The 14,551-nt window shown below is 45.2% G+C and overlaps 1 protein-coding gene across 3 annotated transcripts in view; it reads left to right on the forward strand.

Annotated features, from left to right (window-relative positions):
- The window catches only part of LAMB1 (laminin subunit beta 1), a 359,541-nt gene that overhangs the window by 129,678 nt on the left and 215,312 nt on the right, over positions 1 to 14,551 (forward strand). For all 3 annotated transcript variants that reach the window (XM_085654111.1, XM_085654112.1, XM_085654110.1), the window contains exons 11-12: positions 1,163 to 1,275; positions 10,527 to 10,606. In XM_085654111.1, the coding sequence (XP_085510237.1) occupies positions 1,163 to 1,275; positions 10,527 to 10,606 (193 nt within the window). The remainder of the gene's footprint in view (positions 1 to 1,162; positions 1,276 to 10,526; positions 10,607 to 14,551) is intronic.

Consider the following 14,551-nt stretch of genomic DNA (forward strand, 5'->3'; position numbering starts at 1 on the left):
AGTGCATGTCTTTAAAAAATGGTGGTATTTCCCAATGTGTAGATATGAGGGATGCGGATACAGATGGATGCAGTCATCAGTGGTCGAGAGGGGGGCATGATTAGCATAGGAAACATTTAAAGCGGCGATGTTGCCTTTGTGGATTGATTTTAAAGAGCCTGCTAGGGATGGTTCAAAAATGTGAGGTAAGAGGACATATCTGTGACAAACCAGAAATGAAGCAGTGATATGTGGTAAACTGTGACATTCCAACAGAGATGGACATGAGGATGAGAAAGAAATTGCAAAAGATTGGATCACGTGTTGGAAGGGAGTGACTGGAGGTGGAGGAGAGTAAAAGATTCAGATGTTGGCCATTGAAGTGAATGATCAGATTGCGGATGGCCCTATGGGTGTAGTTCAAAAGTAGCCCATCAAGTTAGCCTGTAGGAATGATTCTCTTTTGTAAAAGCTGAAATTGCTGGCCATTATGAAAGCTGATAGTGGATTGGTTAAAAACAACCATAGGTAAGATCAATAAAGAGCATGTGCTAGGATGAGGTTGCGTGGACGATGAAGATAATGTACTCAAATGAATTTCGAGGGAAACGTTAGGAGATTAGCTTTTTTTTGGTTAATTTTGTACCTTCTTGTTCTTGTTAATTTAGCTATGGCCAAGTTTACTATAGGACAGTGCAAAGCAGAGGGAAATGTTTGGACTGAGTGGAATAGGGGATAAATATGGTTTGGTTGTATACCTTGATTGAGTTAGAGAAGAGACAAGATGATACCTTGGAGTTTGGGTTTCTGCAAGAGCAGGGATTGTGTTGAAACAATATTGAGTTTCCCTGGTCGCTTTCTGGCTGACCTGGCAGCTAGAGGTAGACCAAGAATAATATTGGAAGGGTTAATTATGAGGTATGGTAACAAGGGACATGAAAAGAGTTGTTGCGAAAAAGGAATACAGCGTCCTATGGATCAGAGAAAAATAATTACTTGGTGGTGCTTTTTCTTTCATATTTATGTATATTAAGAAGGAGCATACCCTAAATTAAAATGATATGTAGTTAGAATTGGTCTTTGTATGTATTAAAAACCATTTTGTTTCAATTACAATTAAAATAATACATTGAAACATTTATGTCCTAATAGTACCTTTTCTCTGCCTTTATTGTGTTATAAGCATGTGAGTGTAATCCCTTGGGAACGGCTCCTGGAGGAAATCCATGTGATTCAGAAAGTGGAAACTGCTTCTGCAAGCGTCTTGTTACAGGAAAACACTGTGACCTCTGTCTGGTTAGTAACATTGTTCAAATATTGCAATGATTTATTTACATTCTTTGTTATTCTGTAAATTTGCATGGGCAAAAGTTGTTGCGTTTAACCTGTATACAGTAGGAATAATTTGAATTATTGAGCGCATAGAATTGCCATTCAGAATGGCCGTCTACTTTTGACTGGGGTGTGCTTTCCCACAGACCAGATTTCGTTTAGCAGTATCTTGTTGTGTGTATCCTGTTCAATGTGAATATTGCTTAAAAGGAATGGAAATCCTTTGTTATAAAACATTGGAGACCTTGATATGTTTTTGTTAGTCTAAATCATTTTCCAAGTGGTTTTTGTTAGTTTTATCAATGTTGGTGGAAGGTGGCTCTTTGGACTCTACTGTGTGGCATCTTCATCCAACAGAAATGTGATTTTTCATTTCATGGCAAGTAGGGTTAGACTTAATAGTGGAGTATAGGGGGACACATTGCAGATTTTGTAGGATCGCTTAATGTAGCTGATGCTCATATTTTACTGTTGCCTAAAGGTTGTGAGCTTTTTTTCAGTTTATTTATTGAATCAATCAAGAAAAACTCTGCCTTCTGTGTAACCGAAGCAATGCATTGTTTGCTTGGTTTCAGACTCTTTAAAGTGTTCTCTGTATGTTGTGTATGTTCTGGGGGCTTAGAATTATTTAAGATAATTTCATTGTTATCTAAATTGTATTTTCATGCTGCGTGAAAGAGGGTGAAGATTGTCTTTTGAGCATGTCCTTTTGAGTTGTTAAAGAGTGGTTGACCCTTTTTTTTTTGTATTCATCATAGCTCTTTCAAGCTGTGTTACATTTGTGAGCATATGTAATAGTTTGTAATAGTTTGTCCGGTGTGTTCAGCTGAGATGTAGACAAGATGGGCTTTGAGTTGTGGGAAAGGTGGGTAAAAATACACTTGATCTTTGTCTGGCATATGGTCTACTACTTTTAATACCTAATGTTTGATTGTCAGTGGCTGGCCTAGTTACTTTGTGCTTAGATGTGTTGTGACCTGAAAGATGCAGCCATTGTGACTCGTTTTGGCTCTAACAACAGGGTAATAAAGGCAGACGAAATGTAAAAATTCATTGACTTTATGTGGTCCTCTTTTGTGACGCGAGTAGATGATGCTTTAGCTCCTTTGCATAGGAGTATTTGACTAGAATCTCGCTATGGTATGTTTTTCTCCACAAGGGCAACTTCTAAAGATTCTTGGTGCGTTGTGGCTTGTCACCTTTCCTGTTGAGGCCTGCATTGTGACTGTGTGATGCCATTCTTCGTTTGATTGGCCTGACTAAATCGGAGTGAGACTAACCATGGTGCATTGTAGGCATCGATCAAGGATGCCTAAGATTAATCCAGTTTGCTACTGTTGGAGCTGTTCTGTAACTGCAAACATAATGCCCATGGGTGGAGAGGACATGCTTCAGGGGAGAGATTTGAGACCTGCAGTGTGAATGGGCATTTACTGATTCTTAGAAATTTGATCTGTGTAACCATGAGTAGAAACTCTGTTGCAGACCTCAGGTGGCGTGTTTGGTGATGTTTGGATTGGAGGCATTCAGATCTCATTTTATGAATTTCTTTTAGCATTATGCTTAGTACCTTGAATGCTGTTCTGAGAAAATGGGGTAGGTAAAGTAATGGATGCACTGTGGGTTAATGTGATTACATGTTTTGATGAGGAGTAAAGGTCTGGCTGCTGAGTTTTGTGTTTATGCGCTGTTATCATCATTGTTGTTATTGTTAATTGGTATTTGCATAGAGCACAACCTGCCATCAGTGTGGCATTGCTGCACAGACTAGGTAGAAGCTTTTGGTGTAAGGCTAGTAAAAGGACAATGTGTGGCAGAGTTCACAAGGTCTACAGGCAACACCAAATGTAGGGTTTGCTTCCTCTAGCAAAATTTAAGTACAATATAATTTTACATTGAGTCTTCAGCAGAGCAAAAGAGGCCCCAATTGTATTGTATTCTGTAAGTCTTATTCTTGGGTAACCTCTTCTTAAATATTATTTTTCAGCAGCATAATTTGACAGAGGACAGTGAACTAGGGTATTCCGAGCACAGCTTATTTGAACAAAAAAAAAAACTGAAGTGAAGCTTCCATTTGCAAATGGGTTACTTAATGATCTTAACACAACCTGCATGCAGAGCGTCGCATTGGAGATGCCACCTTAATGTATTGTTTGATTTCAGACTGTGGCAAATTATTTCAGTTTTGATCTTGCTCAAAATTGAGTAATTGAGCTTCCAGACATTGTTGTGGGATTCACATCTTGTGAGCGGACTCCTCCTCAGTTGGATTCACCCAACCATGAAACTTTCAGGAGGTCTAGATGTCTATTAACACAAGTCTGCCAGTCACTGCCAATAACCGTTGTTGATCACCGGCTGCCTTTAAGGTAGATTAGTGGAGCCAATAGCAGGTCTGGTCTGTCTGGTCCAGCCAGCGGCCAAATGTTAGTTTAGTGATTTTGCTTTTCCCTTTTCGGCCATGAAGCATGTATGTGCAAGTGTTGTCCTTTCAATGACATATTATGACTGTTAGTATGTTTTGCAGCGTGAATCTTTCTGGATTCTCTATGCTGTGCATTATTCCGCGATTTGGTGGTTGGGTCCGGATTCGTAGTCTTTTTTTTTTTTTTTGTTTTTTGTGTAGCATAGGTGGTTGTCGACGTCCCTACATTTGGTGTACCTCTCGTGACGGCGTGCTTCCTGCGGAAGTCCCACCTTTGGGGCACCATCTTCAGATTCTTTTTTCCGCCGTTGGGTCTGGATCGTCATCGAGAAGCTCCAGAGTTTTAAACGTAGGAAGAAGGAAAATACGCGAGTCATCGAAGGAGAATTTACAGAAGACTACAGAGAGGAAGAAATTACAGCCGGGACGGCGAAGAAGGAGGAGATCCTCGATTATTCGACGCCTGTAGGAAAATGCGCATTCAGGGACTCTGAGCGCAATGGACAAGACACCATTTAAAATCTGCCCTAACTGCCACCACAAGTACGCGCAGAAGGACCAACATCTGGTCTGCAACCTTTGCCTGCCGATCGACCACGAGAGCTAGGACTGCAACGCCTGTTCCGCATTCACGCCGAAGACACTCCAGGTGAGAGAAAGACAGAGGAGAGCCAACTTCAACATGGAAGGCAAGGGTAAGGCTCCGTCGCTGTACGATCTGGGCCTCTCCACCGACGATGAGGACAACATCGCCGAAGGACCTGATGTTTTCACGGTCGCAGAGACCGATAAGAAAATGCCTGACTAGGTAAGACAGGTCAAGTACAAAACCCCCGAAAGGGCCCCAAAAATCAAAGTGACTCTCGAAAAACAGTCAAAGTCCTCAAAAGGAACACCGGCGCCGAAAAATTCGACGACCGCGAGTGGATCCAAGGACAGAAGGCCCAGCGGATCCTTCGAGAAGGACTCCCAGGTGCCGAAGGCCGCCGAAAGACAGAGTTCGTCGAAGCAGGCCCACGAGGTGGGGCGCTCGGCGACGAAAGACAAGGCCGCGTCGACGCAAGCTCCATCGAAGAGACCTGTGGTCGACGCCGAACACGTCTGCGAAATGGAGAAGAAAAAGAGAAGGCTCGAGGCGGAGATGGAGAACATCCTTCAGAGGAAGGAGTTCGACGAAAAAATGAAGAAATTCAAGATCCCAACGATCCCGTCGACGGAGGTCGTCGAGATCGAGGAACAGGAAGAATTAGACGCCGAAGAAGGATCCGAAAGAGGAGGAGGAAGAAGGCCCCTACTATGAGGGAGAAGATGAAGAAGAGGATCAGCAGTCGTTCCACGGCTCGGTGGCGTCGACGACTCAGGAGCTGGAATGGCAGGACATCGACACCGAAAATCCCGAAGAGCCCGTGGAGACTTATCCTTCGAGGCCTTCGCCGCTAGACGACATCGGGGCATACAACATGGTCGTCAAGAGCGCTGCAGCAGCTTTCGGGGTGAAATTGTACGAAGAGAAGCCGAAAGCAGATTTCCTACTCGAGACTCTGCTCCCCATCCAGACGAGGAGCCAGTTCCTCCCCATGCTCCAGAGCGTGATGAACCAAGGGAAGGAGGCGTTTAAGGACCCAGCAACATGCCGGTCCATCACGCCCAGAACGGAAAAGAAGTACAAGCACTCCTCGCAGGATCCTCATTACATCAAGGGATCGGTCACTACCGACTCCATCATTGCTTCCACGGCCAGGAGAAGAGCCAATGTGCCGGCGACCTCGGGACCACCTCCTGATAAGGAGAGCAGAAGGATGGACCTCACTGGAAGGAAGGTTGAAAAACGCCGCAATGCACTGGCGCATGGCAAACTCTAATGCACTACTGAACAGGCACCAGTACCAGCATTGGGATGAGATGGGGGAACTAATCCAGCATCTCCCAGAAGAGCACCGACAAAGGGCTTCCCATCTAGTGGAGGAGGGGAAGAATATCGCCAACTCGTGCATTAAGACTGCATTGGACGGGGCTGAGACTTCGAGCAGACTAATGGCCATTGGGATCACTGAAAGGAGGCAGGCCTGGCTCAGAATTTCTGGATTCAAACAAGAAGTCCAGAACAACATACTGAACACCCCTTTCAACGGTGAAACGCTGTTCGGGCAAACTGTGGACGAGAAGCTCTCCCAACTGAAGAAGGAAAATGAGAAGGCAAGGTCCATGGGGGCCCTGCAATTCAGAGGGATGAGAAGAGGCACCCCAGCTCGGAGACCCTACGGAAGGGGAGGTAACCAGCAGGGAACGTCACACCAAGCATTCCAGCAAGGACAGTAGGGTGACAGTCACAGCCAACAAGGACAGCAGAAGCAGAACTGGCAGTACCAGCCTCGAGGCCAGTCCTTTCGCGGGAAGGGAAACGGACGTGGCCAAAGAAGAAGAGGAGGAGGAGACCAACCCTCTTCTAAGTGACTTTGCACGCAAGGAGACGCTCACCCCCAGCATACCGGAGGGGTGAAGCGCAAAATAAACACAGTGAGGGGGGTACACAAAACACGCACCTACGAGCATACAACACCGGTAGGACTGGGGCTTTACCTTCAACAATGGCAAAAAATAACCTCAGACAAATGGATACTCAACGTCATACAGCACGGATACTGCATAGAGTTGGAGACAAGGCCTCCAAACAGGAAACCAAAGAGGACAACGCTCTGGTCAAGAGCTTGCTCAACTCAGGGAAGAGGCGCAACAACTACTCCAAAAGGAGGCCACAGAACCAGTGCCATGCAAAGGAACAAGGGAGTGTACTCAAACTACTTCCTGGTCCCAAAGGTGGACGAAACACTAAGACCCATCCTGGATCTACGATTCCTAAACAAATTCATAAAGACGCAAAAATTCAAAATGACATCGCTACAAGAAGTGCTACCTCAAATACAAGGCGGAGACTTCATGTCCACCGTGGATCTCAAAGATGCCTACCTGCACATCCCGATGAACAGGCGCCACAAGAACCTGTTAAGGTTCAACATCAACCAGGACCATTACCAATTCACAACCCCGGCATTCGGTCTAAAGTCCGCACCAAGGGTTTTCACAAAATGCCTTGCAGCAGTAGCAGCGTACCTAAGGAGGGAAGGGATTCATGTGTATCCTTACCTAGACGACTGGCTAATCAAAGCAAGTACTCGCGACAAGTGCAAGGAGAACGCAGAGCGGGTGACACGAACACTAACAAGCCTGGGGTTCTCGATACACTGGGGGAAGTCATCAATGGAACCAGAACAGGTGAAGATCTTCCTGGGAGCACAGATCAACACCTTAGACAAAACAGTCATGCCCAGCGACAGGAGAACGGTAGCCCTGCTGAATGAGACGCGTCTCTACCAGAAGGGGCGAGCTCTGACAGTGAGAACAGCGAGCAAGATCATGGGCATGATGGCGTCATACATTCACCTAGTCCCCAATGTACGGCTTCACATGAGACCGTTCCAGGAATGGCTGCAACAACAATGGTCACAAGCGAACGGAAGTTGGGAGGATCTAGTGGTTGTTACGCACGCAGTGCAAGAGGAGATAGCATGGTGGAACAGGGAGAACATAACTATAGGAAAGCCCTTGACACCACCAAGCCCAACTGTGACCATTACCACAGACGCATCCCAGATAGGATGGGGAGCGCACATGAACAAGCTCAGAGTGAGGGGTCTGTGGACTGCAGCAGATGCGGTCAGACACATCAACTACCTGGAATTGAAGACCGTACTGCTAGCCCTGAAGGCCTTCCAGAGGCAGCTATACAACCAAAAGGTGTTGATACAGACGGACAATACTACCACAATGTTCTACATCAACAAGCAGGGAGGAACACAATCCTTTCCCCTTTCAACTCTGGCACAAGAGATTTGGAGATGGGCCATCCCACTCAAAATAGACCTGCTGGCGATACACCTACCAGGGAAAGACAATGTGGAAGCCGATTGGCTCAGCAGGCAGACCTCGGCATCCCACGAGTGGGAGCTCAATGGACAGGAAACGCGAAGGCTATTCAAAAGGTGGGGTACACCGACAATAGACCTGTTTGCAACACGCCTGAATGCAAAATGCTGAAACTTCGCATCCAGACAACCAGAAAAACAATCCCAGGGGAATGCCTTATGGATAAGTTGGTCAAGGACATTTGCATACGCTTTTCCACCAATACCACTGATACACAGGGTACTCAACAAATGCAAGACCAGCAACATGACCATGATCCTGGTGGCACCACAGTGGGCAAGACAGACCTGGTACTCACAAATAGTGGAAATGGCACAGGGACCTCCACACAAATTCGCAAAAAGAAAGGACTTGCTCTCCATGCAGAGCGGAGAGGTTCTACACCCAGAGCCAGAGAGCCTCGGACTGGCAGCTTGGCTGTTCGCACACCTTAAACTACCTCCAAGCACTATGCGAGTGCTGCGGGAGGCAAGGAGACCAACAACACGGAAATGTTATGGGGAAAAGTGGAAAAGGTTCACAATGTGGTGCAGCAAAAATAAACTGCAAAATAAATTGACGAAGGAATCAACGGTGCTTAGATACCGCACACACCTTCTAAAGGCAAAACTTTGCTCATCGTCGCTGAGGGTACACCTAGCGGCGATCGTAGCTTACACATGAGGTGAGACAGGAGGAAGCTTCTTTACGTCACGGGTAGTAAAGAGATTCCTGGAAGGGGCAAAAAGAATAGTGCCACCAAAGAGGATGCCGCCTCCGGCATGGAACCTCAACATAGTCCTGACTGAACTTATGAAAGCGCCCTTTGAGCCCATTCACAAGGCCTCCCTCCAAATGCTAACAATGAAGACAGCCTTTCTGGTAGCAATAACCTCACTGCGCAGAGTAAGTGAGTTGCAAGCGCGAACACTGCAAGAGCCCTACATCCAGATACACAAGGACAGGGTCGTAATGAGAACGGACCCACACTTCATGCCAAAGGTGGTGTCAGCATTCCATTTAAATCAAACAATTCAAATACCAGGTTTCTTACAGAACCCAGCAACAAGCGCAGAAAGGGCACTGCACACTCTAGACTCTAGAAGGGCGGTGATGACCTACATCGAGAAGACAAAAGAACACAGGAAAACCAAACCGTTTTTTGTGTCCTTCGCAACGAGCTTCCTGGGTAGACCAGTGACAAAAAGCACCATCGCACGATGGACTGCGCTAACAATACAATTCTGCCACAAACAGGTGGGGCAAGAACTACCCGAGGGGCCACGGGCCCACTCCACAAGGAAGAAGGGAGCAACAATTGCCTTTCTGGCAACTACACCCATTCAAGACATATGCCTGGTGGCAACATGGGCTTCAGTGCACACGTTCACCAAGCACTACTGCGTGGATATACAGATGAACAAGGAAGCACAAGTTGGACAGAAGGTGCTTCAACATATATTCAACGAACGCTCATCTTCCACCCAGCTGCCACAGAGATAACAAACAGCTACAAAATCTATGCACAGCATAGTGAATCCAGAAAGATTCACGCTGCAAAACGAATAGATTCTTACCTGTCGGTGTAGTTTTGCAGCTTGAAGATCTTTCTGGATTCACTAGCGAACCCACCCACCTCTGCCAGGAAGATGAGGCAGGAGAAAAAAGTGTGGAAGGACAAAGACTGAAATAACAAGAGAAAACTGAAAGGATATATAAGGAAGTGACTTAACGCCTAGGGTAAAAAAAAGAAAAGAGAAAGGAAGGGAAAAAAGAACCCGAAGATGGCGCCCCAAAGGTGGGACTTCCGCAGGAAGCACGCCGACGTCCCGACAGGTACACCAAATGGTGGGACGTCGACGCCCACCTGGGCTACACAAAAACAAAAAAAAAAATGAAAAAAAAAGAGACTACGGACCCAACCACCAGATCGCGGAATAATGCACAGCATAGTGAATCCAGAAATATCTTCAAGCTGCAAAATTATACCGACAGGTAAACTATTCGTTATCATTAAATGACCTTGTTCCAGACTTTGATCTAATTTTCTTCCAAGTAACCTCCAACTGAAAAGTTTGTTTTAAAATAGTTTTAACCACAAATGTCACTTCAGTGATTTCAGTGTTTACACCCAAGACTGGCTTGACAGTCCCACATGGTCCCTTGGACTCTTTTTCAAAACTTTGACACCTCTCCTGCATCATTCTGCACTGCAGGGTGCCTGATTGCATCTGTTCCCTCTTGCAGCTTTAAGATCCGGCTGATATTTGTATCCGTACGATCCTTCCTTCAAAGCGATCTGATGGCAGTTATCAGCAGTTGATAGTGGTTTATCAAAAGCACAAAATGAAAATAAATGAAATAATTTATAGTTCTTATCATTTCTGTCATACACTTAATTTCTTAATACCATTCTGTACATATTTAGGATACGGAAGTCTGCCATGCCAGAGGTTAAAGTGAATAGTCTCCACCATCTTGTAAACGCCTGACTTTGATCGCACGTTTGATATTTCTCGTGGTTAATAATCACCAGCTTGAACAGATAATCCAAATGATTCAGAGACCCTTTACTAGCACCTTGTTTAGCAATAATGTGAAAATAGGACTCTTTTTTTGTAGATTGACGTACTCCACATAATTGTTTAAAATGCATTTCTACACTAATCTGGCAAATACATTTTCATATTTTGAAACCTACAGTAATACATTTTGAAGTTCAAGCCATTCAAGGAAATGTGCATTACATAATGGTCTCTTTTCAGGATGAATGATGGCTTTCTGTTATTTGCCATTTGAGATCATTAATGGTACTTTGTTTCTCCAGCCGGAGCACTGGGGTCTGAGCAACGATTTGGATGGATGTCGACCCTGCGACTGTGACCGTGGGGGCGCATTAAACAATAAGTAAGACAACCTTTTTCCTTCTCTTGTAGCCATTCACTTTCTGAAACAATGCATCACAAATCGATCTTACAAATGAGCTAAGTAAAATGGATATTTTTTCATGCCAGATTTAAAACTTAAAATACACAACCAACCTTAAGTAGTTTGTTTGGCTAAAAATCATTTCAAAGTTCCTAGGGGGCTTAAGGGTAGGACATCAAAGCTTGCATTTTATAATCTTAGTAAAATTTTATTTGTGGCATTATATAATATTTCAATTTTATTTTAAGCTAGAATAAGTGGTGTAGCAATATCCCTAGTGGTGAATATGTAGTGTGGCATGAACAAATAGAGTTGTGGAATGGTTTGAGTAAGTGTCCACCTGTAGGAGACGCTGGTGAAACTGATGTAGACCAACAGGCTGGCCGAAGTTATGGACAGAAACTGGAAAAAGACAGTTATTGCTGCTAGCAAACTGAATGCCTTTACAAGTAAAGGTTACTTAAGTTTTTCTCCGTATTTCGGGAACTTGCATCGGATTAACGGAAGGACATTCTACTGCCTCATTGCTATATTACAGAAAAATATATTTAGTTTAAATACTTTGAACTTGTGTAGACTCTACAAGAAAGTGCATTTCAAGGGCATCTGTTGTAAACCGTACTAAAAATATGTTTGAGCATATGCATGCTTGGCTTACTCCTGACATTTAGTTTTTGGCTCTGACATTACTAGTTATTTTTCTTCGAAGAAGTATAGCGTCTCTGGATACTGTGCATCTCCTTCCTTAGTCAATGATTCGTATGGGCACTGTCTCTACCTTTAGATGGGTGTTTTCTGCCAGACACGTTTAGCTATGGCTCCAAGAGAAACTCGTTAGCGTGCAGTAATTTGGTCACTTGTTCAGTTCATCGGTTCTGGATTAAGATAGAGTTTTACTATCTAATTTGCTATTTGAACTTTGAATGCAAACAATCTTTTCTACAACCAGTGACACATCACCCGGTCCTACCCTTTTTCAGTTCTAAAAAGCATGGCCTCGCAGAGTGTGCGACAGATGGAGTATACTCCTTTCTGACTTTGCCCACATTGGTAATGCAAATTATCCCTTGGCTGATCTCCAAGCATTCTATAATACCTGTGTAGTAAGGTGGCTCTTTATGTGATATATCAAGAACTTGATATACTGTGTAAAGAGTACAGGGGTTCCTGTGAGTGAACAGGGGCTTGTTTTGCGAACCCAAAGTGCTCTATTAGGGAGTTGGTGCTTTAGGCTTAACACAGAGGAGTGAAAGACATTTGCAAATACACACAGTTATCAATAAATTATATGACTCAAGACTGAGATTCATCTCTCTCTCGCTTTCTCTCGCTTTCTCTCGCTTTCTCTCGCTTTCTCTCGCTTTCTCTCGCTTTCTCTCGCTTTCTCTCGCTTTCTCTCGCTTTCTCTCGCTTTCTCTCGCTTTCTCTCGCTTTCTCTCGCTTTCTCTCGCTTTCTCTTTCTTTCTCTCGCTTTCTCTTTCTTTCTCTCGCTTTCTCTTTCTTTCTCTCGCTTTCTCTTTCTCTCGCTTTCTCTTTCTCTCGCTTTCTCTTTCTCTCGCTTTCTCTTTCTCTCGCTCTCTTTCTCTCTCTCTCACTTTCTCTCTCTCTCGCTTTCTCTCTCTCGCTTTCTCTCTCTCTCTCGCTTTCTCTCTCTCTCTCTCTCTCTCTCTCTCGCTTTCTCTCTCTCTCTCTCGCTTTCTCTCTCTCTCTCTCTCTCGCTTTCTCTCTCTCTCTCTCTCTCGCTTTCTCTCTCTCTCTCTCTCTCGCTTTCTCTCTCTCTCTCTCTCTCGCTTTCTCTCTCTCTCTCTCTCGCTTTCTCTCTCTCTCTCGCTTTCTCTCTCGCTTTCTCTTTCTCCCTTTATCTCTCGCTTTCTCTCTCTCTCTTTCTCTCTCTCTCTCTCTCGCTTTCTCTCTCTCTCGCTTTCTCCCTTTCTCTCTCGCTTTCTCTCTCTCTCGCTTTCTCTTTCTCTCTCTCGCTTTCTCTCTCTCTCGCTTTCTCTCTCTCTCTCTTTCTCCCTTTCTCTCTCGCTTTCTCTCTCTCTCGCTTTCTCTTGCTCTCTCTCGCTTTCTTTCTCTCGCTTTCGCTTTCTTTCTCTCGCTTTCTCTCTCTCGCTTTCTCTCTCTCTCGCTTTCTCTTTCTCTCTCTCGCTTTCTCTCTCTCGCTTTCTCTCTCTCTCTTTCTCTCTCTCTTTCGCTCTCGCTCTCGCTTTCTCTCTCTCTCTTTCGCTCTCTCTTTCGCTCTCGCTCTCGCTCTCGCTCTCTCTCTCTCTCTCGCTTTCTCTTTCTCTCTCTCGCTTTCTCTTTCTCTCTCTCTCGCTTTCTCTTGCTCTCTCTCGCTTTCTTTCTCTCGCTTTCGCTTTCTTTCTCTCGCTTTCTCTCTCTCGCTTTCGCTTTCTCTCGCTTTCTCTTTCTCTCTCTCGCTTTCTCTCTCTCTCTCTCGCTTTCTCTCTCTCTCTCTCTCTCTCTCTCGCTTTCTCTCTCTCGCTTTCTCTCTCTCGCTTTCTCTCTCTCGCTTTCTCTCTCTCTCTCTCGCTTTCTCTCTCTCGCTTTCTCTCTCTCTCGCTTTCTCTCTCTCTCTCTCGCTTTCTCTCTCTCTCTCTCGCTTTCTCTCTCTCGCTTTCTCTTTCTCTCTCTCGCTTTCTCTCTCTCTCTCTCTCTCTCGCTTTCTCTCTCTCTCTTTCTCTCTCGCTTTCTCTCTCTCTCTCTCGCTTTCTCTCTCTCTCTTTCTCTCTCTCGCTTTCTTTCTCTCTCGCTTTCTCTCTCTCTCTCTCGCTTTCTCTCTCGCTTTCTCTTTCTCTCTCTCGCTTTCTCTCTCGCTTTCTCTTTCTCTCTCTCGCTTTCTCTCTCTCTCGCTTTCTCTTTTTCTCTCTCGCTTTCTCTCTCTCGCTTTCTCTCTCTCGCTTTCTCTCTCTCGCTTTCTCTCTCTCGCTTTCTCTCTCTCTCTCTCGCTTTCTCTCTCGCTTTCTCTCTCTCTCGCTTTCTCTCTCTCTCGCTCTCTCTCGCTCTCTCTCTCTCTCGCTTTCTCTTTCTCTCTCTCGCTTTCTCTTTCTCTCGCTCTCTCTCGCTCTCTCTCTCTCGCTTTCTCTCTCTCGCTTTCTCTTTCTCTCTCTCGCTTTCTCTCTCTCGCTTTCTCTTTCTCTCTCGCTTTCTCTTTCTCTCTCTCTCTCGCTTTCTCTCTCTCTCTCTCGCTTTCTCTCTCTCTCTCTCGCTTTCTCTCTCTCTCTCGCTTTCTCTCTCTCTCTCGCTTTCTCTCTCTCTCTCTCGCTTTCTCTTTCTCTCTCTCGCTTTCTCTTTCTCTCTCTCGCTTTCTCTTTCTCTCTCTCGCTTTCTCTCTCTCTCTCTCGCTTTCTCTCTCTCTCTCTCGCTTTCTCTCTCTCTCTCGCTTTCTCTCTCTCTCTCTCGCTTTCTCTCTCTCTCGCTTTCTCTCTCTCTCTCTCGCTTTCTCTTTCTCTCTCTCGCTTTCTCTTTCTCTCTCTCGCTTTCTCTCTCTCGCTTTCTCTCTCTCTCTCGCTTTCTCTTTCTCTCTCTCGCTTTCTCTTTCTCTCTCTCGCTTTCTCTTTCTCTCGCTTTCTCTCTCTCGCTTTCTCTCTCTCTCTCTCGCTTTCTCTCGCTTTCTCTCTCTCTCTCTCTCGCTTTCTCTCGCTTTCTCTTTCTCTCTCTCGCTTTCTCTCTCTCTCTCGCTTTCTCTCTCTCTCTCGCTTTCTCTCTCTCTCTCGCTTTCTCTCTCTCTCTCGCTTTCTCTCTCTCTCTCGCTTTCTCTCTCTCGCTTTCTCTCGCTTTCTCTTTCTGTCTCTCTCGCTTTCTCTTTCTCTCTCTCGCTTTCTCTCGCTCTCTCGCTTTCTCTTTCTCTCTCTCGCTTTCTCTCGCTCTCTCGCTTTCTCTTTCTGTCTCTCTCGCTTTCTCTTTCTCTCTCTCTCGCTTTCT

This window comes from Triturus cristatus, chromosome 4_1 (genome assembly GCF_964204655.1).
Source record: "Triturus cristatus chromosome 4_1, aTriCri1.1, whole genome shotgun sequence".
In the NCBI taxonomy this organism is placed as follows: domain Eukaryota; kingdom Metazoa; phylum Chordata; class Amphibia; order Caudata; family Salamandridae; genus Triturus; species Triturus cristatus.